The sequence below is a fragment of the Procambarus clarkii genome, chromosome 48 (assembly GCF_040958095.1).
Source record: "Procambarus clarkii isolate CNS0578487 chromosome 48, FALCON_Pclarkii_2.0, whole genome shotgun sequence".
Lineage (NCBI taxonomy): Eukaryota > Metazoa > Arthropoda > Malacostraca > Decapoda > Cambaridae > Procambarus > Procambarus clarkii.
In genome coordinates, this window is record NC_091197.1 from 5,354,002 (window position 1) to 5,380,023 (window position 26,022).

At 43.7% G+C, this 26,022-nt stretch overlaps 1 protein-coding gene across 2 annotated transcripts; it reads left to right on the top strand.

The window, feature by feature from the left end:
- The first annotated feature begins 97 nt into the window (after positions 1–97).
- LOC123764724 (zinc finger protein 706) lies at positions 98–21,855 on the top strand. Of its 2 annotated transcripts, none has more exons than XM_069302495.1 (3): positions 98–241; positions 11,916–12,064; positions 20,110–21,855. In XM_069302495.1, exons 2-3 carry the CDS (start codon positions 11,924–11,926, stop codon positions 20,197–20,199), a joined length of 231 nt encoding a protein of 76 aa, XP_069158596.1. In that variant the 5' UTR covers positions 98–241; positions 11,916–11,923; the 3' UTR covers positions 20,200–21,855. The 2 variants fall into 2 exon arrangements, with proteins under 2 accessions (XP_069158596.1, XP_045608735.1); XM_045752779.2 differs by lacking the exon at positions 98–241 and adding an exon at positions 5,875–6,033.
- Positions 21,856–26,022: the final 4,167 nt, after the last annotated feature.

Here is a 26,022-nt window from a genome sequence, read left to right on the forward strand (position 1 = left end):
TCGCCGCCTCTGGCCTCCCGCACGCCAGTCCTCGTCGTCGCCTCTGGCCTAAAACACGCCAGTCCTCGTCGCCGCCTCTAGCCTCCCGCACGCCAGCCCTCGTCGCTGCCTCTGGCCTCCCGCACGCCAGTCCTCGTCGTCGCCTCTGGCCTCCCGCACGCCAGTCCTCGTCGTCGCCTCTGGCCTCCCGCACGCCAGTCCTCGTCGTCGCCTCCTCTCCACCACATCTCCATATACTCTGGTAAGTATATCAGTGCTTCATAGCATGAATGTAGTGTTCTGGAGGATATATCTCATGAGTGCGTGGGACTATTATATACTCATTCACAGTCAGACGTAGTTCTACGGAGCATACGTTTTTTTTTTATTTATTTTTTTTATTCCTCCCAGTCTCCAATATGCCTGTACGCTGGTCGTGCAAAGAGCAGCGCCAGCACTCTCATATTCTGTGTCCACCGATCCGTCTGTGAAGATGTGGGTGGCTCCTGCTACTGCTATTAGGCAGAAAAAATAGAGCTTAAACATCTTCGATTTTTTATACCTGCATTTGGGTGAGGTGATATGTTACAATAGTTTTGGATGAGGTGAAAACAAACTTTCAACACAAGACAGAACACGAAACAATGGGTATTGAAGGTAAGAATGGAAGTAATTGCAGAGGGCCTATTGGCCCATATTTCTTGATGTTTCTATATTGGAGCGGAGTCTTGAAGTGGGTAGAATATAGTTGTGCATTAATTGGCTGTTGATTGCTGGTGTTGACTTCTTGATGTGTAGTGCCTCGCAGATGTCAAGCCGCCTGCTATCGCTGTATCTATCGATGATTTCTGTGTTGTTTGCTAAGATTTCTCTGGTGATGGTTTGGTTGTGGGAAGAGATTATATGTTCCTTAATGGAGCCCTGTTGCTTATGCATCGTTAAACGCCTGGAAAGAGATGTTGTTGTCTTGCCTATATACTGAGTTTTTTGAGGCTTACAGTCCCCAAGAGGGCATTTGAAGGCATAAACGACGTTGGTCTCTTTTAAAGCGTTTTGCTTTGTGTCTGGAGAGTTTCTCATGAGTAGGCTGGCCGTTTTTTGTTTTTATAGTAAATCGTCAGTTGTATCTTCTGATTTTTGTCTGTAGGGATAACGTTTCTATTAACAATATCTTTCAGGACCCTTTCCTCCGTTTTATGAGCTGTGGAAAAGAAGTTCCTGTAAAATAGTCTAATAGCAACAAGCGAGCAATATTTGTTCTCGTACGTGAGAGGTTGAGGAAGCACAGGTGTACTGTGCACACTACACCTGTGTAGTGTGCACAGCGCAGGTGTAGTGCTTACAAAGCGCAGCTACAACAGTAACAGGGGAATACACTGACTTGTTAACTCTAATACTGCACCATGCCAAGGGTCAAAGGTGTCACGTTGTATGTTGGCAGTGATGTAAGATGGGACCATCCCTGTCTATGATACTCTCACCACTCTGGGCAATGACGTCTGCAAGGTTTTGGAGTGTTTTCATGCTTTCACGGGTCATGACAGCTTTCACGGGCCGTGACAGCTTTTACGGGCCATGACAGCTTTCATGGGTCATGACAGCTTTCACGGGCCATGACAGCTTTCACGGGCCGTGACAGCTTTCACGGGCCATGACAGCTTTCACGGGCCGTGACAGCTTTCACGGGCCATGACAGCTTTCACGGGCCGTGACAGCTTTCACGGGCCATGACAGCTTTCACGGGCCGTGACAGCTTTCACGGGCCATGACAGCTTTCACGGGCCGTGACAGCTTTCACGGGCCATGACAGCTTTCACGGGCCGTGACAGCTTTCACGGGCCATGACAGGACATCCAGAGTTGTTAGGATGGAGAGGAGCGAAGCTTGCGACACAATCTGTACACCAGTTGATTGACAGTTGAGAGGCGGGACCAAAGAGCCAAAGCTCAACCCCGCAAGCACAATTAGGTGAGTACAGTGATGAAGGTAGCTGTGCTCCACTCAGTTGTAAATACATTGTGTTCTGAGTGTTACCAGCTGTGGCAGTGAAGCTGCTGGAACACACACAATACCTCTCATGTGTGGCTGCTGAACACTGGACTCCACTAATGCACTACGTCATCGAATGTTAGTTGGAAACAGGTGCAGCCGAGTCATTTGTTACACCCCAGCCTCTGCCACTTGCCCACTCCTCTACAGAGTACCACAACTCTCGCACACAGCTTATAATCTGGAAGTCTACAGGAAAGAGGATTAATGAAGAGTGGGGTCGGTAGTAGATGAACGACATATGAGATTCAGAAACAAGTAGTGTATTGTGAGGACTAATAATAAACAGAAGCTCCCCTATGACTCTGTAATATCCCCATTGGCCAAACTATTATGTATTAACGATAAGACCTACCATTAATGTATGATGACTTACTGTAAATATGTAGCTCTTGTAATAGCACTTTCTCTGTAACTAGCTGACATTGTATCTATAAGGTGTGAAGGATTGAAGAAATTGTTTATGTAATAATCTAAGATGAGGTCTGATAAAGACCTTTTGTGCCCTCTGTAATGCTTTTGCGCTACCGCTCACAGGATGAGTATGGGGTGCACAATAAACTAGCCGCCTTCGGCGGCAACAATAAAAAAAAATCAATAGGGTCGGTATGTAAAGAATAATCCCTACCACCCCACATTCCCCCACACACCACCACCACACACCACCACCCCACACACCCCAACACACCACCACACACCACCACCCCACACACCCCAACACACCACCACACACCACCACCCCACACACCCCAACACACCACCACACACCACCACCACACACCACCACCCCACACACCCCCACACACCACAGTCCCCCCCACACACCACCACCCCACACCCCCACCTCCTCATGGTCTCCACATGACCCGCTGGTCACGCGAGACACAATGTGCCACTTCACCATGTGGATGGAAGCACAATGGATTGCCTTGTTCAGCCGCTTGTGGCGAGGACCAGATCACTGGTTGCGATAACAACTTAAAAGCTGATGATGAATTATTATTATTATTATTATTATTCAATTAAGATCTTGTTAGAGTGAGCATAATGCTGGTATTTACTGTCACACAGGCCAGAGGGTCATACACAAGATAATAGGTCTAAACTGTAGGCTGAAGCACATATATAATATCATGGTTACAGTCAATGTTTTAATGTACGAATATGTGAAAACAACTTTCTATTGTGCACTGCCACACAAGGGCAGGGATGGGTTCATAAGTGATGCAGCTTAAAAGTAATATAAATAAAATTATTCTTCATTCATTAAAATGGACAAGCAAATTTTGGATAAATTGTTAGGATGTCGTCCAGAACACTCAAGTCAATGAAATAGTTACACAGTTGGTGGTACAATAGGCCAGGAGGTCTAAAGTCTTACGGTTTCACATTCAACAATATAGTGTTCAAGTGAATGCACTAAAGGTTTATCACAGAGTTTACAATCTGAATATTCTGGTAGTGGCTCAGCCTCACTAACCTGCCAGATGTGTCTATAGCCAAGGCGAATTCGCGCAATGACTACATCACATTGCCTGGTCCGGTTACTGTGCTGACCATACAAATACCCATACAAATTCCTGGCGCATTTGCCATTGATGATAACCACAAAGTCGTCTGCATAGTTAAGCAGTTTGGCTTTTGGTAATTTGAGCTTCATGAATTGTTCCATGAAACAGTTAAAGAGGAAAGGGCTTAGTATTCCTCCCTGCGGAGTTCCATTTTTCCAGCCTCTTTGAGGACGATTCCAAGGACAAATCCTTGGAATTTGACTGAAGCTTCTCGGTTAAGCAGGCTTCCTTTGGCAAAGGTAAGAGCGTGTCCTTTGATTTCCTTATCCGCAAGGCAGCACAGTGTAGCTGGAGCACTGGCTAACTTGAAGGCTTTTTCTAGGTCTAGAAAAATAAGGATTCCAGGTTTGTCATTGATTTGATCTAGGAGGGAGGTAAGGCATTCTGTGGTTCCAACACCTTTTCTGTAAGCAAACATTTTGATGGAAGGGATTCCATTCAATTCGATTAAGAGCCATTCTTTCCGCAGTTTTGGACAGACAGCTTGTTAATGAGATAGGTCTTGGATTTCCTGGGTCTTTAGGTTTTGGAATGGGAACTATAATTGCACTGTTCCAAGAGAGTGGTCGAGTTCTTGTCACCCATACTCTGTTGATGAGATTCAAGAAGGCTTCTTCACCATTTTCTCCTAGCTTGACCAGCATGTTGTAAGTGATTTTGTCCTCAATTGAAGCTGTGTTTTTAATTTTCCTTGTAGCTCTTCTGAGTTCTTCAGATTGAAAGGTTGGTCTAGTTCGCCAGGTAAGGCTAAATCATCGACTATTTTTTTTCCATCTTGCTGCTTGAAGTCCTTGTTGGTGAGTCAGTGTTGCTTGAGGAAGTTGAGTGGAACTGGCTCTTGAAGCAAATAGATTTGCTAATCTTTCTGCTTCTTGCTCTGGATGAACATGATGTGGCGGAGCAGGAGGCGATTTTCCTTTGGCCTTGTTGATAAGTATACCCATTGTTCGATCCATTTGTATTCACCTGACCCCATTGTTCGATCCATTTGTATTCACCTGACCCCATTGTTCGATCCATTTGTATTCACCTGACCCCATTGTTCGAACCATTTGTATTCACCTGACCCCATTGTTCGATCCATTTGTATTCACCTGACCCCATTGTTCGATCCATTTGTCTACACCTGACCCCATTGTTTGATCTATTTGTCTACACCTGACCCCATTGTTTGATCCATTTGTATACACCTGACCCCATTGTTTGATCCATTTGTATACACCTGACCCCATTGTTTGATCCATTTGTATACACTTGTCCCCATTGTTTGATCCATTTGTATACACCTGACCCCATTGTTTGATCCATTTGTATATACCTGACCCCATTGTTTGATCCATTTGTATACACCTGACCCACTAATAGTATAAATATAATGTTCTGTGATGTAACATCACTTGAGAATATATATATATATATATATATATATATATATATATATATATATATATATATATATATATATATATATATATATATATATATATATATATATATATATACATATGTGTGTGTGAGAAAGCTGCATGAACGCGCAAGCCATAGATCACTAAGAAAACTCTTTGACCCGGCCAGGATTCGAACCCATGCCGTCACCCCTACGTTTAGGGGTGATCCTGGACGGCATGGGTTCGAATCCTGGCCGGGTCAAAGAGTTCTTAGTGATTATATATATATATATATATATATATATATATATATATATATATATATATATATATATATATATATATATATATTTATATATATATATATATATATATATATATATATATATATATATATATATATATATATATATATATATATATATATATATATATATATATATATATATATAATATATATAATATATATACAGCATCATTCATTAATATCATTATTATTAGTTTTGATTTTGATTCAATAGAATCTGATAGAACTGATTCAAGTGCAGTTTTTTACCACTGGAATTTCCTGTGAAGCGTAACTCGTCCTACGGAGACAAAAGTCACCGTTTTGAAGATTTAATCAGAGAAAACTTTATATATATTTTTCGTACTTTTTGGCTTTAGTTATATTTAAAAATTATATGGTAGGGGTTTACAACTTAGAAAGCTTAGAAATGTTATTAAAGTGGGATAGACTGGGCATCGCTGTCCATACTACGGAGAAAAGCGTGCCATCTTGAAGACCAAATCAAGGTAAATATTTTACAAAATTTTCATATCTTTGGTAATAGAGATATTTAACAAAAATATTATAAGAGTTTTGTATGCACAAAGTTGGCAAATATTGTGAAAAGTGAGGAAGTGGTTGTGGGAGAGGATGGTGGTGCGGGCTGTGGCCTCCTCAACACAACAATCACCAGAGGAACGTGCGCCGACGCCGCCTCCTGCTCCCCAACATTTCACCACATTTGTGCCAGTTGTCGCCCCTGCGGTGTCTCCTGACGGTGAGGACCATTCTTGTGCCCTTCACGCCACGGTTATAACTGTTCTAAACGTTATTAATAGATTGTTAAGGGGCTTTTAGCAGGTTTCCTGGTGCAGTTTGCTGCTGGTGTCGGGATGAATGTGGCTTTCTATTTTTTGGGGTTTTAGGGAGGTTATGTGTGCCTCCGTGTCTCCCTCCCAGGAGGACACGGAGGATGGTGGTCTCTTGTGGCCTGCGAGCGCCAGCTTGAGGACACCTGTGTGACCAGTGGGAGGTTATATATTAAGAATGGAAACAAGGTGATAGATGTGTGGGGGGAAAGCCATGTTGGGCAGCGCTTTGTCCGGTCCCTCAGGGCCAGGGTGTAGGCCTTGGGGAGGAGACGGCAACACACACAAACACTACAACAGTATGAGAGAGGATACATGAATGCAGGAGGCAGCTCCAAGTTAGGGTTTGAGGGCTCACACTTCACAGCCCAACAGGAGCTGCCATTCTTCACACCACCACCACCACCATAACTGGTTGACTCACTTCCTTGACTACACTAACTCACTGTTGACTACAGCATACCCTGATATCAGGATGGAAATAGAAGACAACAATTAAACCTTCCCCAGAAATGGTACACAAAATGGATAGTTCTACACTGTGTATTTGATAACCTATATAAAAGATTTAAAGTAAAAAATGTGTTTTGCCTATAAATGGCTTTATTAATAGTGAAGTGATGTTTAGATACCAAATTATAATTCATATAATGGTAAATTAGATCAAATGTAGTAATAAATTTGTATGTTAATATTATTATTGTAGTATACAAACATCCAGATGCATTGGTGGAGAAATTCAGAGAACAAATAAGCAAAATAGAAAATTATCTTGATAATCCAGTAGATCTGGTGCTGGATATTATCTTCCTTGATGGCAAACTGCCCTAAATGCAATGAAAGGCCACAAGACATCCAAACTGAGAAATGTTTAGAAAATGCAGAACCAACTGCTACTAAACAAGCATTCCCAGCAATTTCCACCATCCGCCACCCACAGCCATCCATCTCTGCATTGTGACGAACCATGTCTCTACAAGGTGTTGGTTGAGACACGTACCCTGGGTATTATTATAGATGATTTCTACTACAAAGCTAAGCGTTTTGGTGGCTTTTCAAAACCCTAAAGTCTGCATAGTTATGTTTTGCAAGCATAAAGCCATTCACATGATCTTTGATTGCTATAGCTGCATCAGCTTGTGCTTCAAGACTTTTCACGACTGTCGGCGAAGATTTCTCGAGCATATATTTTTCCTTGGAATCGACTCCTTTACCCTTAAACTGCTAAGGGCCATTCTGCCTTCAATACCCACAGGCGCAAACAAACAAAAATCAAAATTTGTTTTTCTTATGTCTAATTGTGTTCCCTGAGCACGGGGAAAAAAAAAATTTAATTGTTCATACCAATGAACGTAAATGAGCCAAGAAGTTGGTCGATGTCACGGATCATCTTCGCTGGAGCGTGGTGCACCTGGACCGAGTCAGGCGCGGCGAAGGAGCCCGAGTTGCCTTGAATTTATTATCGTTGTATTATTTACAGTATCTATGACATATTTTAGTCATTTTTTTCACTGGTGTGGTTCAATGTTGATTTATGATTTGATTTATTATCATACAACTGTTGTAAATGTGTAATGTTTCCTCATATTAGTGTCACAAGTATTTGCACAAAAGTCTTATTTTTCAATAAATATACACTTTATTATGATTTGTTTTCACTATTTACACTCACTTATTCTGTATTTACATGTTTTTGCATCAGTCTTGGACATTTAGAAGTCATCAAGACTGATACTCTTCTAAACATTTGACAGCACAGAGGGATCGAACACGCTGTGCACCAAGTCATCACCATTTTACGTTTCTTTTCCCTCTTTGTTCTTGTTTTGCATACCATGCACTCACTCTGGCCTATTGCACGCTTTCCAGTTGCTGGTAAATACCTTAAATTGTGTGACAAAGGCATCCCTAAAAGCGAGCCTGGGCGTGGGAACATGGTGCAATATTGGGTTCAGAATGGGCCTCTGTATGCCAGGAATTGTTTTGCCAAATTTTTCTAGTAATTGTCACTACAGTAAAACAATGTACGGAAATTTCGTTTACCACTTGTTTTGACAAGATAAATATTGTAACTGTTCAGCATTGTTACGTCAACAAGGTTGAAAAACATTTTCTTGCTCCACTTCACTGTTTTCTGTACACACTCCACTGCCCCACCATCATATCACATTTATCCACCAAATGCATGTTGATGTTATAGTCCAAGACACCATCTGGCTTATAGATTATTTGTTTTGTTCTGTTCACCTTGCCACTGTTCACCATTGTACCGTCGTGAACGGTGGTACTGGTACCAGTGGTATCGGTACAGGTGGTACTGGTACCGGTGGCGGCCGGAACAACAGTGGACATCTTCAAGAGGAAACTAGATAGTTTCCTCCAAGGAGTGCCGGACCAACCGGGCTGTGGCGAGTATGTGGGCTTGCAGGCCGCTACAAGCAACAGCCTAGTGGACCAAACTCTCACAAGTCAAACGTGGCCTCGGGCCTGGCTTGGGGAGTAGAACTACTCCCAGAACTCCATCAAGCAGGTATCAAGCAGGTGGTCAACATGTTCATTTCACACCTGTCTTTCCACCGCACTGAAAGCATTGCACCAGTTTTTCTTAGCTCGCAATCGCCAATCTGCATAGCAGTGTGAAACACTGGCATTTCCCTTCGTTATGCCTTCACTGTGCCACACACTCCAGTTCTATTATCGATCAAGAACCTAGTTAGCAAGGGACTGGTATAATAGTTATGTGTATAATATGTGGCCCTTGTTCAGATATGGTGCAAGCAGTGACTTCACCGCACTACCCAAAAGCCATGTTGGTCATTAGCAGGAATGTCTATATTTGTATCTGTATACATTATCATGTGTAACACAATTCCTGTTTCACAGTCACAGAGTACAAAAAATTTCAATCCAAATTGGTGGCGTTTGGAGGGAATACAGTATATTGCTTGAAGGCAAGACGTCCTTTGAAAAGCACAAGGGATTCGTGCTTTTCGTGCAAGTCAGAGTCGTCAATATCAGATTCATCACCATCCGGGAACAAATTCTTATTAATTTCATCCTCAGTCAGAGGTCGCGATGAACACTTCGTTACGTGGGATCGGTCAATGGAACGTGATTCGCTTTCCATGGTGTCTGCCGGGTCTGTTTAGGCCTGGTCGACGACCGGGCCGCGGGGACGCTAAGCCCCGGAAGCACCTCAAGGTAACTGAGGCCTGTACACAATAACGGCCTACGCTGGATTTTTTCCCAGGTGGTATTTAATTATGGTCGGGTGCGACTTGACAATGGCTACCTCTATCCCACCCTCCCCAAAAAAATAGTTTTAAAAAGGGGGTTTAAAATCTAGCACTACACACTAAATCAGCTATTGATGTATTGCACAGTATCGGTAAAGTTACTCACATCAGCTATACTGTATATATATTGCGCGGTCTAAGAGTTAAAGTTGATCTCGTGAGATTAGTTTTAAAGGAGCAAGTGCTAAATGGCTCTATTGCCTAAATTAATCTGTTGGCCAGTTGATTTAACCCTTAACCCTCAAACCGCTAGGGGCCCAAATGGAATTCACACCCACAGGCGCAACAAAAAAAAAAATTCCAAAAAATTCTTTCGTCTTATAGAAGTGTTCATTTTTGTTCCCTGATCACGGAAAAAATAACAAAAAAATCGTAGGTGGCATATTTTAGCCGCAATAGGGTAGGGAAGTGTGGCAAAAAAGGGGCGTTGGCAGAGCCTTCGCCAGATGAGGTCTACTCCGCCCGAGCTGTCAGACGGCAGTTGCCACAAATATATTATTACCTAATTATTTCAATGACTGATTTTTTCTTAGTTTTTTTGCAGTAATATTATTCCATACAGTGAATTGTGGTATATTTATATTATAAAATGTGTGAACCATCGCTGTACTCAAAATTATGGTGTGCATATTAGTGATTCAATTATTATGTTCATAAAACAATAAACAAATAGTTTTGCTGTTGTTACACTATATACACAGGTTATATATAAGTATTTGCATGTTTTGTACACCATAACGAACTACTAAGTTGATCTTGTGAGTTAAAAAGCAACGAGGAGTGACCGCCAAACACCAGCGAGCCACTCACTGCCACTCCCTCCCTCAACACCACCTCACTCACCCTCATTCACCTCCTACAATACTCTTTCTGTATTTATTCACTATACACAGACGTTATATATACGTATTTACATGTTTTGTTCACCATAACTGTGCATCTAAGCTTGTATGGTGAGTAAAGGCCACAAAGACGTAGCTACTCACACAGTCAGCTGATCGGCGGCCGCCCTCAAGGCCAGACGCACTAATATTTGTCCTTCAACAATATTGTTTGTAGTGTTATTACGCTATATACACACATTATATATAAGTATCTACCTGTTTTATTCACCATACCTGAACAAATAAGCTGGTATGGTGCCCAAAGACCATAGTGGCCATCAGTAAACACCATGCCAAGACGTGCAGACGACGCTCCTCCCTCACCAAAATGGCGGCTCCCAACCTACTCCTCTCGCTGTTATCACACTCTATACACACGTTATATATAAGTATCTACATTTGTGTTCACCATATCGTACCACTAAGCTGGTATGGTGAGTGCACTCAATAAAGGTGGCCACACACAGTCAGAAGACGACGCCACAACCCTCCCTCGCACAGCCTTACGCCTCCCTCCATGGAGCACAGCGCTAAATATCACCACAATCCTGCTATTATCAGAATCCTGGCCAGTTTTATCACAGTCAGGGGGCTTCAGTAATACTATCACTGCTAAATAATAGCAGTATCATATATATTATGGTATTTGTAGGCGATGCTGTGGTCACAAGCTGAACAGCGGTGCTGTGAGCTCGTGCTGCGTGCACCAGCCTTGGTGGCTTGCTCAATACTGACGCTGTAACACCCAAGAATGTTGGCCTGGATTTTTTTTCTAGGTGGCATCTGGCAACTATCGGTCGTGGCTGTACTATAGCTGCCCCTATCCCAGGCGGGGAGTTTAAATTATAGCGCTAGACACGAAATCATATATAAATGATGTGCGCGGTTTCGGTTTTGTCACTGATATCATTTATATATGATATGCGCTCAGTCGATTAAGGCACGTCTGGGATCCTCTCGAACGTAGATTCGAACCTTCATCACGGCCTTGGATTTGTTCATTTGATGCATCACGCTATTGTGATTTCTGTGTAATCTATCATAGTAATATTTTATTTTAAATTGCCTTTTCATTTGCATCTAAACTCCTTAAATCCTTCTGCCACTCAGCGATGATAAATACCTGTACAGTTGCTCGCATCTTTTGCAAGTACAGTACATGACACAAGTGTGTACAAGCAGGGGCATCAATAGCCTGTTTGACCCTTTGTATGTGAAGTCATGTGACCAAATGTGGGACTCTAATTGTGCTGTGTTCAGATTATGCTTACTGTTAATTAAGAATAATGTGCTATATTGAAGTTGACTTGTCACATCACAATTGGCTTCTTCATTACAGTTTTATTCTTGGTGGTAGAACCACAGTTACAACTTACTGTTGACATCTGTTACTCTAGATATAAACCTGAATATTACTGATGTCAGTGCAAGGTATCTAGATTTTTTATTTTAGTATTGGCACTTCATTTTCAGATATTCAATTGACTGATAAGAGAGCATGTCACTATCCAGTGATGTGAGTAACATGATATTTATGGATATTACTATTCTTTCTCTATGGTAACCAAAGGGAAACAATAAAAAAAAATGTTCTTGCCATTTTCTCCCCAGATCCAGCCATGGCTCGTGGACATCAGAAAGCTCAATCACAAGAAAAAAATAAGCAGAAGCAAGCAGCTATGAAAAAATCCGGCCACAATGCTAATGAACAGAAAAAGGCTGCAATGAAGGCTCTCACGTTTCAGTGCCCTATATGCAGGGTAAGGGACTTGCTGGAAATTGTCTATCAGTTCAATGCTAGTTTACCATGTTGTCACATATGAATTAGCTTCCTGTGATGCTGCTGAGTATGTAAAGTGGTACAGATCACATTCCTGCAATACAGTATGTGAAAGTTGATAATGTGTGTTAATTTTGGTATGGTTGCTATTGAAATTTATCATGTAGTCCTTGGTGGCTCCATTCAGGCTCTTCAGTCCTGGTCTCTTTGGTGCTAGTTGCTTAGTCTGTCCAGATTCCTTTCTCTGGTTCTACGGTATGGACCATCGATGCCCCTTCCTTCTCTGGCTTTACTTGATGTTCCGGCGCCCGGATGTTGTCCTTCTGGTGTCCAACTGCGAGACTTCCAGCCTTTCAGCTAGACTGTTCAGCTGGACTGTCTGTCCTTCTCTGTCGGTAGTTAGCTTCAGGGCGGTGATAAGGCTCCCCCCAGAAAACTAGAATCGAATGTATTGAAACGCCAATTTTTGGGCGAGCCCTGGAGTTGGGGGTTCCTGCCTCTTCTCCTGGTCTGTCTGTTACTTTGGACACTGGTGCTATTGGAGTCATTCAGGAAGATGGTGATCTTTCTGGCTCCTTGGTTTCTGGTGCTGCATGCTTGGTGTCCGTCCTGGGCATTTTCTACAGCTCATACCATTTACAGAGGGTTGGCCTGGTGTTGTACTTCTCTGGGTCAACCTTCCCCGCTCTTCGCTTATGGTGATTTGACGTGTGTAACTCCACCGTTCTGTGATGAACAGGTGGCTTGTTATAGGTGTCCCACCTGCAATTCTCCCAACAGCAATATGAAGTCTCTTGATTTTTTTTTTTTTTTTTTTTTTTTTTATCCCTTTGTTGTTCTGTTTCAGAGCGTGTTGTCTTGACCTTTCTTTATTGGCTGTTTCTAGCTCGGTGTCTTGTCCTTTCTTTATTGGCCGTTCCTTGCTCGGTGTCTTAGGCCAATTACTGTCACCTCTTCTCAGCAGCACTGGTGGAGCTACTCATGCTTGCGTTTGGGGGTTGACACATTCGGCCCCATTTCTCGAGCTTTCTGGTGGTTTTTCACTGGCTTGCTCATGAGCCACCTGAGTGCCTGGACTCTGGACTGGGTTCTATCTTTCTGTCTTCTGCTCAGTTTAGGGGGCCCTTTCTGTCCGGAATTGTTTCTTGAAAGCTGTTTCTTTGGTCTTTGATGGTCGGTTGGGTGAGCTTCAGTCTCTTCAGCACCAGTGATTTTTATCCTTTGTTGCCTTGGGTCATGTTTGCGGTCGACTGTTCATCTGACTTGATACCTGCAGTGCTGCCATTTCTCTATGCGCCCTTTTCTGTCCTTCTCTATCAGTTGTTAGCCTCAGGGCGGTGATGGGGCTCCCCCCAGAAAACCAAATCGAATGTATTGAAACGTCAGCTTTTGGGTGAACCCTGTGGAGGCTCCCAGACACCCTCCCTCCTCCAGGGTGCCGGGTAGTTCGTCATAGAACTACTGGTGGAGCAGGTCGGCTGACCTAGTCCACCTCCATCCTCTTTCAAATGGGGAGGGGGGGGGGGGACTGACTAGAGTTTAAACAAATTTTGTTTGGTGGGTATTAATAATTAATGTTGAAGTTCTTTTGACATTTTTGAGGCTGTGGTCTCATTCTTGCCATGCAGTACTCTTGTTTTATTTTACCTAACTTTGAGTACCTTCCCTGGTAATGACAATTATGATTTATGATAAAAATATAAATGTTATATGTTTATATGCCATCACTCCCTGCACCTCTCTTGAGGTGCAGGGTTCTGGCTCGTAGTCCCCGATAAGCCAGTAGAACTCTGTGGCTGATGGCATCTTGTAGTATGGCACTGAATCGGTGTGATAGCTTCAGGGAGCCTCTGGGGCTCTCCCAGAAATTGGCATTGCATTACATTCAATGCTGGTTTAATAGTTTTAATTCTTTTAGTGAACTGATATTGTATCATTTGTACCATTATATAATTTGTTTAACCACTGCACTGCGCTGTAGTTTAACCCTAAGCCCTTGGACGGCACAGCTATTAACACTTTCAGTGGGCGGGGACGGAAATTGCGTCCATAAATAACTACAGATGTCCAGCGGGGGCGCTTGTTGCATCCAAAATTAAAATGTTAAAATTCCATTTATTGTTCAATTTTTATGGGACTAAATGCCATAACATAACATATAAATAAATGCCATAACATGGCATTTATTTACATTAAATTCCATTTACCAAGTCCTGCTCCATTTACTGTACTTATTCTGTCCAGATCTATTTGAAATGCATGACAATCATCAAAGTTACTTATCTTCCCTATTATCTTAGCATCATCAGCAAACATGTTCATATAATTCTGTATTCCATCTGGTATTGTTTATGTAAAAAATGAGCATTACCAGTGCAAGAACTGAACCCTGTAGTACTCCACTTGACATTTCTCCAGTCCGATACATTTCCTCTGATTACTGCCCTCATTTTTCTATCAAAATTTTTCATCCATGTTAGCTTACCTGTCACCCCTCCAGTATGTTCTAGTTTCCAAAACATCCTCTTATGCGGAACTCTGTCGAAAACCTTTTTTTTTTTTTTTTTTTTAGGTCCAAATAGATGCAGTCAACCCAACCATATCTTTCCTGTAAAATCTGTGGCGCACTCATTGAAACTGAGTAAATTCGTTACACAGAATCTTCCAGATCAAAAACCATACAGATGGTCTGATATTATATTGTTTTTCTCCTGGTGTTCTACCCATTTAGTTTTAATTATTTTTTCCAATATTTTGACTATTACATTTGTCAACGATACAGGTCTATAATTGAGGAGGTCTTCCCTGCTGCCACTTTTGTAGATTGGAACTATGTTAGCCTTTTTCCACACATCTGCTATGACTCCTGTACACAGGATCTGGTAGTCTGGCAGCCAAGTGGACAGCGTGCAGGACTCGTAATCCTGTGGCCTGGGTTCGATTTCTGGACCAGACAGAAACAAAATGAGCAGAGTTTTTCACACTGATGCTCCTGTTACCTAGCAGTAAATAGGTACCTGGGAGTTAAGACAGCTGTTATGGGCTGCTTCCTCTGGGTGTGGGTGGGGGTGGGTGGGTGTGGGTGGATGGGTGGAGGGGGGGCGAAATCATCTTGATGATTTCGGGGCTTTAGTGTCCCCACGGCCCAGTATTCGACCAAGCCTCCACCCCCAGGAAGCAGCCATGACAGCTGACTAACTCCCAGGTACCTATTTACTGCTAGGTAACAGGGGCATCACATGTGCTCCAAAGAATGAGGTGATTTGATAAAATACCATGCCCAAGATTACCATCAGAGTGCCGGCGGGGGGATGGGGAATTAGCCTCGGCTAATACACTATAATTACAATATGTTCAGTTTCACGCACTACTTACACAGTAACACACTGTATTACACACTCAGTACAGTACTTCGGAAATGAGTGATAATCAACGAAGTAGTCCATGGTACACAGCGCAACTTCGCTCTCGTTTCACCAGGTACAGATAGATTTTCGCTTCCTGTTTCTATGTTCTGTGTGCTTGCAAATAACACATTCATGTACACCATTGGCTTTAGTACCTGTAGGTGGTATGTAGCCAAGCTTGTAAAGTGTAAGGTAGTCTTGAAAAGATCACTTTGTAAGGTTCCTCACTGGAAGAGATTCAGCCATTCTGGAAGAGATTCAGCTATTCCTGAAAATATCTCTGGGGAAAACACCACCATGGAAGCTGCTAACACTGTTCATCTATAGTACTTGTATCAGATGAATCATCACTAAACCCAAGCTTCATAAATATAATGACCCTTATGTTCTTCAAAAAGTAAGGTTTAAATTTCACCGGCAGAGAGCGATCTTTCAACGTTGTGTCAGACAGGTGTTTGGGAGCCAGAGGTACGTGCACCACCCATGGTTGCTCACTCAGGGCTGCTGACTGGCTTAGTACTAAGACATTCTGGGAATTTTTTCCAAGATGGCTGCTTCTCATTGGAGGTCCCAAGAGTCCATTTTGTTCACAACCTACAGCACACGTATACCTGGTGCAATGAGGGCGAAGTCGCGCTGTGTACCATGGGCTACTTCGTTGATTATTACTCACTTCCGAAGTACTGAGTGTGTAATACAGTGGGTTACTGTGTAAATAGTGTGTGAAACTGTACATATTGTAATTTTAGTGAATTTTTAACAAGTAATATTACAACTAAACATTTATTGTGGACACATTACTGTCACATATATCACTGTTCCATGGAACATTATGAACGTTTACTGTATACATATTGTAAAGGACACAAATATGCATCATATACAATAAAAAAACAAAATCGCATTGGACATACATAGAACAAGTAATTGAAAATGTGTGGCAATAGCTGGTGCTTGAATGGCCCACGCGACCGTGTCCGGGCGAATCACACACGGGTGACAGGCCCTGATGACGTCACAGCGCACCTTGTTCATGTCCCCACAACCAAAGTAAGTGGAATTTGGAATTTATTTTTACATAGACATGTTCAGGGAAGGGAATTTATCATTTTACGAAGAAAATTTTTTTGGGGAACATTTTATTTCATGCACGCAGGGGGAATTTCACAATAAACTCTGTGCAGCACGGTGGTTAAAGTTGAAGTGCCCCAGTACCAACAATCGTGATTCCAGTCCTGCACTGCTATTACAGTATGTCAACTTCGTGATGGTTGTCAAGTATGAAGGGCTGGGAGTTCCAAAAATATTTGAATTTGATGAAAATTACTTTAAAATGTTGTACATCTCTCCAATTATTTAGCAACAGCCTCGTGAAAATTTCATCCCAATATGTTAAGAAATGTATTTTATATGTACAGTACAGTGGTACCTTTGTTCACGATCGTAATCCGTTCCGAGAGACATGTCGTCATTCAAAAATTTGTCAACCAAAACAAATTTTCCCATAAGAAATAATGTAAATTGAATTAATCCATTCCACACCCCAAAAATTCTTAATTTAAAAATTACATTTTATACAGATTACTACTCGTATTATTCATACACAAAACAATCAGGTATAAATATAAACCATAAATAGAATAAGTGAACATTTAACTGCACTTTACTGAGGACTCTTGTTGGTGTATGAGAGACGGTGAGTAGGAGGGATGAAGGGAGGAGCCGAGTTGGTGTATGGTATGGGAGAGGAGGTACCTGGTTGATGGGGTTCTGGGAGTTCTTCTACTCCCCAAGCCCGGCCCGAGGCCAGGCTTGACTTGTGAGAGTTTGGTCCACCAGGCTGTTGCTTGGAGCGGCCCGCAGGTCCACATACCCACCACAGCCCGGTTGGTCCGGCACTCCTTGGAGGAAACAATCTAGTTTCCTCTTGAAGATGTCTACAGTTGTTCCTGTAATATTTCTGGTGCTCGCTGGTAGGACGTTGAACAACCGTGGACCTCTGATGTTCATACAGTGTTCTCTGATTGTGCCCATGGAACCTCTGCCACTGGTTCTATTCTGCATTTTCTTCCATGTCGTTCACTTCAGTACGTTGTTATTTTACTGTGCAGATTTGGGACCTGTCCCTCCAGTATTTTCCATGTGTATATTATTTGGTATCTCTCGTCTCCTTTCTAGTGAGTACATTTGGAGAGCTTTGAGACGATCCCAATACTGTAATTTAGGTGCTTTATCTCGTCTATGCGTGCCGTATATGTTCTCTGTATTCCCTCAATTTCAGCAATCTCCTGCTCTGAAGGGGAAAGTGAGTACTGAGCAGTACTCAAGATGGGACAACACAAGTGATTTGAAGAGTACAACCATTGTGATGGGATCTCTGGACTTGAAGGTTCTTGTAATCCATCCTTTCATTTTTCTGGCTGACGCAATACATGCTTGGTTATGCTCCCTAAGCGTTAGGTCGTCGGACATCATTATTCCCAAATCCTTGACATGCTGTTTTCCTTCTATGGGCAGATTCGATTGTGTTTTGTACCCTGTATTATGTTTAAGATCCTCATTTTTGCCGTATCTGAGTACCTGGAATTTATCACAGTTAAACATCATGTTATTTTCTGCTGCCCAATCGAAAACTTTGTTAATATCTGTTTGTAGTTTAGTCTAGTTTGTAGTCTTCAGCAGAGGTGATTTTCATGCTGATTTTTGTATCATCTGCAAAGGATGACACGAAGCTGTGACTTGTGTTTTTGTCTATATCTGATATGAGAATAAGGAACAGCAGTGGTGCAAGGACTGTACCTTGAGGTACAGAGCTTTTAACTGCGCTCGGACTCGATTTTACTTGATTGACTGTTACTCTTTGTGTTCTGTTCGACAGGAAATTGAGTATCCAGCGTCCTACTTTACCAGTTATACCCATTGACCTCATTTTGTGTGCAATCACTCCATGGTCACATTTGTCGAATGCCTTTGCAAAATCTGTGTATACGACATCTGCATTATGTTTTTCCTCTAATGCCTCAGTGATTTTGTCATAGTGGTCAAGTAGCTGTGAGAGGCATGATCATCCTGCTCTAAATCCATGCTGGCCTGGATTGTGGAGGTCATTGGGTTTCCATGAATCTAGTGACCTGTTTCCTGATCACTCTTTCAAATACTTTTATGTGGGACGTTAGTGCAACTGGTCTATAATTCTTTGCCAATGCTTTGCTACCACCCTTGTGTAGAGGGGCAATGTCTGCTGCTTTAAGCGCATCTGGTATCTCCCCTGTGTCCAAGCTCTTCCTCCATACTATACTGAGTGCCTGTGCTACTGGCACTTTGCATTTCTTTATAAATGTTGAATTCCATGAGTCTGGACCCGGGGCTGAGTGCATGGGCATATTGTCAATTTCTCTTTCAAAAGAGACCGTCCCATGCTCGTCTTAAGTGCATCATATCTTCATTGCTAGTTTCAGATTTTCTTTTCACACATTTCACTGCCTCTGTTATGTGGCAGCCAGTCAGAACCAGTCACTTAGTCACAAGGCAGTCAAGCATTCACAGTTGTGGTAGCAATCAGTTAGGCATTAGTCATTCAGGCTTTCAGTCGGTAAACAAGTAGAGTTTAATGTCATGCCGTCTGCCTCGTGATCCTCCAGCTGGTAGCAATGAAGTCCGTATAGTCCAGATGTGACTGGTAAAGCTGGGAGGGGGTAGGGGGGGGTGCAGTGAGGGGGATGGAGGTAGCAGGGAGGGTCCAGTGGCAGTATGGGGGAGGTGGGGAAGGTCCAGTGGCGGGATGGTGGTTGGCAGGGAGGGTGCGGTGTGGGGGACAAAGGCTCACACCACCATCCATCCATCCAGTCTCAAACCACCATCCATCCATCCATCCAGTCTCCCATCACCATCCATCCATCCATCCATCCAGTCTCCCATCACCATCCATCCAGTCTCCCATCACCATCCATCCAGTCTCCCACCACCATCCATCCAGTCTCCCATCACCATCCATCCATCCATCCATTCTCCCAACATCCATCCAGTCCCCATCCATCCATCCATCCATTCTCCCAACATCCATCCAGTCCCCATCCATCCATCCATCCATCCATTCTCCCAACATCCATCCAGTCCCCATCCATCCATCCATCCTCCCAACATCCATCCAGTCCCCATCCACCATCCATTCATCCAGTCCCCTGACCATGGAGACCTGAGGGCGCCTGACAGCTGAGTGGACAGCGCTCGGGATTCGTAGCCCTGAGGTTTCGGGTTCGATCCCTGGTGGAGGCAGAAACAAATGGGCAGTTTCTTTCACCCTGATGCCCCAGGTCACCTAGCAGTAAATAGGTACCTGGGAGTTAGACAGCTGCTATGGGCTGTTTCCTGGGGGTGTAAAAAAAAAAAAAAGGCCTGGTCGAGGACCGGGCTGCGAGGACACTAAGCCCCGAATACTGTCTCAAGAAGATAACCATCCATCCAGCCCCCTCACCTCCATCCATCCAGTCCCCGCACCATCCATCCATCCAGTCCCTGCGCACTGGATGGATGAAAGTATTTGAAAGCAGAGATGAGATCAGTAGGAATGCAGCCATGTTATTATATATACATGTATTCCTTTTTGTTTATTTTTCAGGGTATGATGCCTGACCCCAAGACTTATAAGCAGCATTTTGAAAACAAACATCCGAAGGATGAAATGCCTGAGGAGCTAAAGGAGATGTGATGTCACAATGACCCTACATGCCGAGGCTGAAGCCGTGTGCGACCGTAGGGCACCCATGTACCCAGGCGTACACCACGTCCTGCACATGATCAAGAAAATACTTTTTTTTCTTTTCTTTTCTTACGTTAATGCAATTACTTTACTTATTTTTGGGATGGTTCTGCCAACTCTCGCCCACGTGAAATATTATACACTATTGTTATGGCCCATTTAAAGTGTCCAAAGAGTGTGTATAGGGTTTGGAGTTGGGCAATAAAATTCTTGTTGAAATTTAGAAGTGGATGCATTTCACATGAAGTGAATTGGTTGTGTTTAATAGATACACATTTTCTCAGGGTGTTGATTTTAATTTATGAATTATGTCTGATTCTCAGTTTTTAGACATAGTGGGAAAAATAAAGTGAATTGTTTGTTTTTCTTAGACTGTGAGAAAGTCACGGACAGTTTAAGGATGCAGGACCAAGGTGGATGAGAAGTGCACACTGCTGGACACCAAACATCACTAAGAAAAACTAGCCAAAGACCAGAAGGCAGTTTAAATGATATTGTCTGTGATAAAGAAGCCAAAAGATGAATATTTATTACACCTGGTTACCTGGCTGCCCCACTGTGGTGCCATGATCTGCCTGGCAAATTATTACCCCTTCCTTCCTCTTCTCTCTTCTGCCTCCCCCTCACATTGTTGTAGTTCATGCTTCTCTTGGCAAGATGTTTAAACTCCCTTTTTCTTGGTTTTGCTCCACTTCATCTGGATTCTCTCGGGGGTTCAACTAGGAGAATCGTATTAATAGTTTTTGTCATCCTCAGTTTTGTAATTATTTTAAGGGTCTGTATTTTTTTATTTTGATAATTTGACATTACCTTCAAAGTGATAGGCACTTGAATACATTGCACCTTGTTGGAAATTGATGTTCAAGAGCTGACCTTCATATCTTCAAAGGTTTAGAGCCAAACATTCAGGTATTGTATTAGATGTTTGTTCCTCTTGCTTGTTTTGGGAACATGGCAGAGTTTACTCTCATGTAATCTTGCAAAAAATTATTATTATTTTGTTTTTTTAATAACCAAGTTTTGAACATAAGAGTTTACTCCCTGACAGCTTTGCTCTAACATTTCAAATCATGTCGCCCATTCCACTATTTAGCCAGCGTTGGGGAACTGTCAGCTGGTAGCACCACGCCAATAGCCAAGGTACCAACTAGGTTACACAAAATTTTACTTGCATAGAATAAATTAAATTGAAAGGACAGTGTTTCTTTTGTCGTACTTTTGTGTAATGTAGTTTGTTTTGGCGCCTTCGGTGTTGTATTAAGTGTTCCTCAGCCTGGATCACCTTATTTAAGGGTCAATCATTGCCTCACTTGTTTTAGATTAAGTAATAGTACTGTGAAATATCTAAAGAGCTCTTTTGTTTTCTGCTCACTGTGACAAGGGGTCTCACATGTAGGCGCGTACTTCTTCGGGTGTTCAAGCTTTCGTATATGCACTTGACGTTTGTTTAGAGGTAATCCCAAGTAGTCTGGAGATCTTGCTATCATTGCCATTACCAGTGTCATCCCATACACCAGGAAAGAACATTATTAGCTCAAGGTTTTATTATATTTTATATACATACCATGTATATCATGGAGAAAATAAAAGTGCTACCACTATCAATTGTGTTTAATTTTCCTGTAATAGCACTCTCCATTTGTATTGCAGGCCCCATCCATTGTTTTTTTTGTACATGAGTACTCTCACCACAACACCTCTCTGGGACCGGTGATGGTTGCCTCCGCCCCCTTTCCTGTCCCTCTTTGAGAGTTGTACTTGTGAAAGAACACAAACATAGGACCCTTGAGAGTCACCGGACTGCACGCTGGAGGGATCGCCTGTGAGTGGCTGCCCTAGGTGGATGGCTGGGGCTAAAGGGAGAATGAGGCCTTTGCACCAGTGTAGGAAAATGGAAGAAGCAGGAGGACTCATCTGTTAAAAAGGGGGAGCACCCCTTCCTGCACTAGCTTTTTCCACTGGCCAGGGTTCCAGGCCCCAGACCTTTCAAAATGCATGATATATGGCTACTTACACGACCTCTCTTACCCAGGCTCATGGGGGTGGGCGACCAGGTCCGAGTCGGACTGTGATGGAAGACCGGGCTCTGTAGCCACTGCTACACTGGGCCCAGACCGGACTACTCCCCCTCCCCGCTTCCCTCCCTCTGGTAGGCTCGAGTCCCAAGCCCCAGTGGTGACCACCTTGTCCCCTGGCACGGCTCCATCTCTCATTGTGACTACTGTGCCTTTTAATCTCTCTCTCGGGGTTCTCAACACCGTCCCCGCCACGGCCGCACTCACACGATCCCTTCCCATGCTAATACGTACCATGCCTTGTTTGGTCCTGCTTTGTGGGCAAAATACTTTGATCTCCACCTTCTGGATTCTTCTACTGACAATTTCTCTCTCCATAAACACCTTGTTGATTCAGTAGATGCCTGTTACTTTTAACCCCACCTATCTCGGTACACGTGTCGTCGCTGCTGCTCAGGATGCAGCTACAGTACTCTCTTAGCCGCATTGTCATGCATTGGGGAGACTCCTGTTCGGGTATCCAAAAACGCTCCGGTAAATGCAGGTGTTGGCACTGTTCTCCCACACCATGTTGCAACTGGTGTTAGGGACCCAAGTGACTGCCATGAGGATATTAAACATATCCTCGAAGTTGGAAGCTCGGGCATGGTGCCCTCAAATGCAAAAGTACTGCGTACCTATGCCCAATGTATGGGGACGAAGGTCACTAAGACAGTGCTCCTCTTCCCATGCTCGCTGCCTCAATTGCGGTGAGGCCCACCCTACCTTCTCCCGCTCGTGTATACACTACAAACTTGAGGAAGCTGTCCTCAACTTGAAATACCGGGATCCTCTCTTTTCCTGAAGCAAGATGCCAAGTTCGCAGTCTTGTTCGCATCCGCCACAAGAGTTCCACGGAGGTGGAGAACCGGCGAGACAACTGGAACGAACTTGCCCGCAATCTTGCGGATCTTCCAGATCTGCGGTAGAGGAGTATCGGACGTAATGGTGGAAACATAAGATTTCCAACTCTCACGTTTAGCTGTACGGATGGTCCTACGGGCCACCGCACTTGCCTTCCGAAACAGAATAAAAGAATCAGCAGTCTGCCGGCGGCGGTGTTTTTTTTCCGGGCTCCACGCTTACAGTGGACAGCCCGAGCACAGTCCGCATTCCACCTGGGAACACACTTCTGTGTGCCCCGGGAGGAAGAGCGAGGGATAGAGCGGAGGGCAGCGTTGAAGACTGTCATAAAAAAGGAGGAGGGCGCGAGGAAGAGGCAGAGAGGAGAACTCGGAGAGAGTAGCACGGAGGGTGAATAGGCACCAGTCAGCCTTGGCAAACTGCTACCTAGGGAAGGAAAGGGGAGGGTGGAAAGAGAAAAAGGAAACGAGGCTGGGGAAATGATCACTGTTATGGAGGTCATCAAGAACCTGCCACGTGAAATCTAAGTAAAGGGACGACAAGCAGAGAGAAAGATCAAGACAGGAAAGGGTGCGAGTTCGAGAGTCCACATGAGTGGGCTCGCCAGAATTCAGAAGAGATAGAGAAGAAGCGAGGACGAACGGTTCGAGAAGACAGCCTCGGGTGTTTGTCAGAACATCACCCCAGAGGGAATGTCGACAGTTGAAATCACCCAAAAGGAGCACCGGCTCTGGCAAGGAGTCCAGGAGGTGCTTAAGATCAGGAAGGGAAAGAGGGACATTTGGAGGGAGATAAACGGAACAGGCTATACCATTTACCCACACAAACATAGGCAGCAGAACAATGGATAGGCGACGGAAGAAGTAGGGGGACGAAGGGAATATCAGAACGAATTAAGAGAGCAGTAGAGTTATGGGCTGGGAGGGAGAAAAAAAGGAATAACCACGAAAGTGACCAGGACGAGCACCAAGTATTGGTTCCTGGAGACAAACACAAAGTGGTGTAAACTGTGTAATTAGAAGTTGGAGTTCATGGAAGTTGGCATAAAATCCACCAACATTCTACTGAAGACTAGACAATTAACAAAGAGAAAGGACAGTAACAGAGAACAAGAAATAAATAAAGGTAAAGAGGAACACAGTTTATTAAAGAATATCATGATCAGGGTCTGGTTCAGGAGCAGGGCCAGCAAAATCAGGGTTAGGGGGCATGGGTAAACTTAGTAAGGAGAGAGGGAAGGGAGCGAGAGAACAGACCAGAGGCGGACTGACGGGGTCCGGAGGAGGAGGAGGAGACAACTGAGAGGGGCAGGCAAGGACAGCTGGAGGAGGGGGGGGGGGGCAGAAATCAGGGAGTGCACCTCGGGAAGGGCAGCAACAGAGAGGGAATCGGGGGCGGAAGAAACCTCCATATCAGAGACAGGGAGTTCGACCACTGAAATGGGAGGGAATGTAGTGACAGTCGGAGGGAGGGGGTGAGGAAGAAAGCGAAACCTTCTTACCCGCCGGAGAGGAAGGAGAGGATCCAGGCTTACGTTTCTGGCTCAAAGAGACAGGCGTTCCAGTAACAACGTACTGGGCGACAGACTCAATGGTCTCGGCAGGAGAAGAGGAACGAGAGCGAACAACACGAAGATTGTTGGGAGTATGATGGATATCAGCCTGGACAGACAGGTGGTGTGGAGGGTCAAGAGACTGGGGGGAGGGTCGGGAAGAAAGAGTAGGGGGAGATGGGGAAGAAGACAAAGGAGATATGGTGGACTGGGTAGGAAGGGGGGAAACCCCAGATGGAGAACCAGGAGGGAGACCATCTGGGGACAGGAGGCAAAGGAATAGGGGAGGAGGTGGTGGGTGTGGTCAGGTTTAAGGCCTGGAAACGGTTGTGAGACTGAGGAAGGTGGGAAGGACGAGGAGAGGTAGAACGCAACACGCGAGCGTAGGATACGCCCACAAAAGGGGTGAGACGACGAACTTGGCGTCTCGCTTCAGGAGTGGTTCTAGATAGAAAACTATCTCCTGAGGACCACATCAAGAACGTTGTGTGAGGAGCCTATGCTATGCTTTCTAACTTCAAAATTGCTTTTAAATACATGGATGGCGAAATACTAAAGAAATTGTTCATGACATTTTTTAGGCCAAAGCTAGAATATGCAGCAATTGTGTGGTGCTCATGTCTTAAGAAGCACATCAACAAACTGGAAAAGGTGCAAAGACACGCTACTAAGTGGCTCCCAGAACTGAAGCACAAGAGCTACGAGGAGAGGTTAGAGGCATTAAATATGCCAAAACTAGAAGACAAGAAAAAGAGGTGATATGACCACTACATACAAAATAGTAACAGGAATTGATAAAATCAATAGGGAAGATTTCCTGAGACCTGGAACTTTAAGAACACTTTAAGAACTTTAAGAACTTTAAGTGGTAGATGGTTGGAACAAGTTAAGTGAGAAGGTGGTGGAGGCCAAGACCGTCAGCAGTTTCAAAGCGTTATATGGCAAAGAGTGCTGGGAAGACGGGACACCATGAGTGTAGCTCTCATCCTGTAACTACACTTAGGTAATTACACATACACACCTCCTGCAGTTACTTCCATTCATATGTTCACTTATCCAATTTATACCCATTGTTTCGTGTTCTGTCTTGTGTTTGTCACCTCACCCAAAACTTTTGTACCATATCACCTCATCCAATAGAGTATAAGTACGAAGAATTTGTGTGTAAATTAAGTCTGAAAATGTAATACGAATTACGAAACGCGTTCAGGCGTCAGACAATTAAAAAATGAATTTTGGAGAATTGTTATTTTTATTACCACCGACAGTCAAGAAAAACATAAGAAATATTGAGAAGATTCG

What these genes read in the sequence shown, in the direction of transcription:
- LOC123764724 (XM_045752779.2), top strand. Translation starts at nt 5,907, where the DNA reads ATGGTGGTGCGGGCTGTGGCCTCCTCAACACAACAATCACCAGAGGAA. An exon ending in CCCTGCGGTGTCTCCTGACG is followed by an intron (nt 6,034 to 11,915) that starts GTGAGGACCATT and finishes TTTTCTCCCCAG; the next exon opens with ATCCAGCCATGGCTCGTGGA. An exon ending in TTCAGTGCCCTATATGCAGG is followed by an intron (nt 12,065 to 20,109) that starts GTAAGGGACTTG and finishes TTTATTTTTCAG; the next exon opens with GGTATGATGCCTGACCCCAA.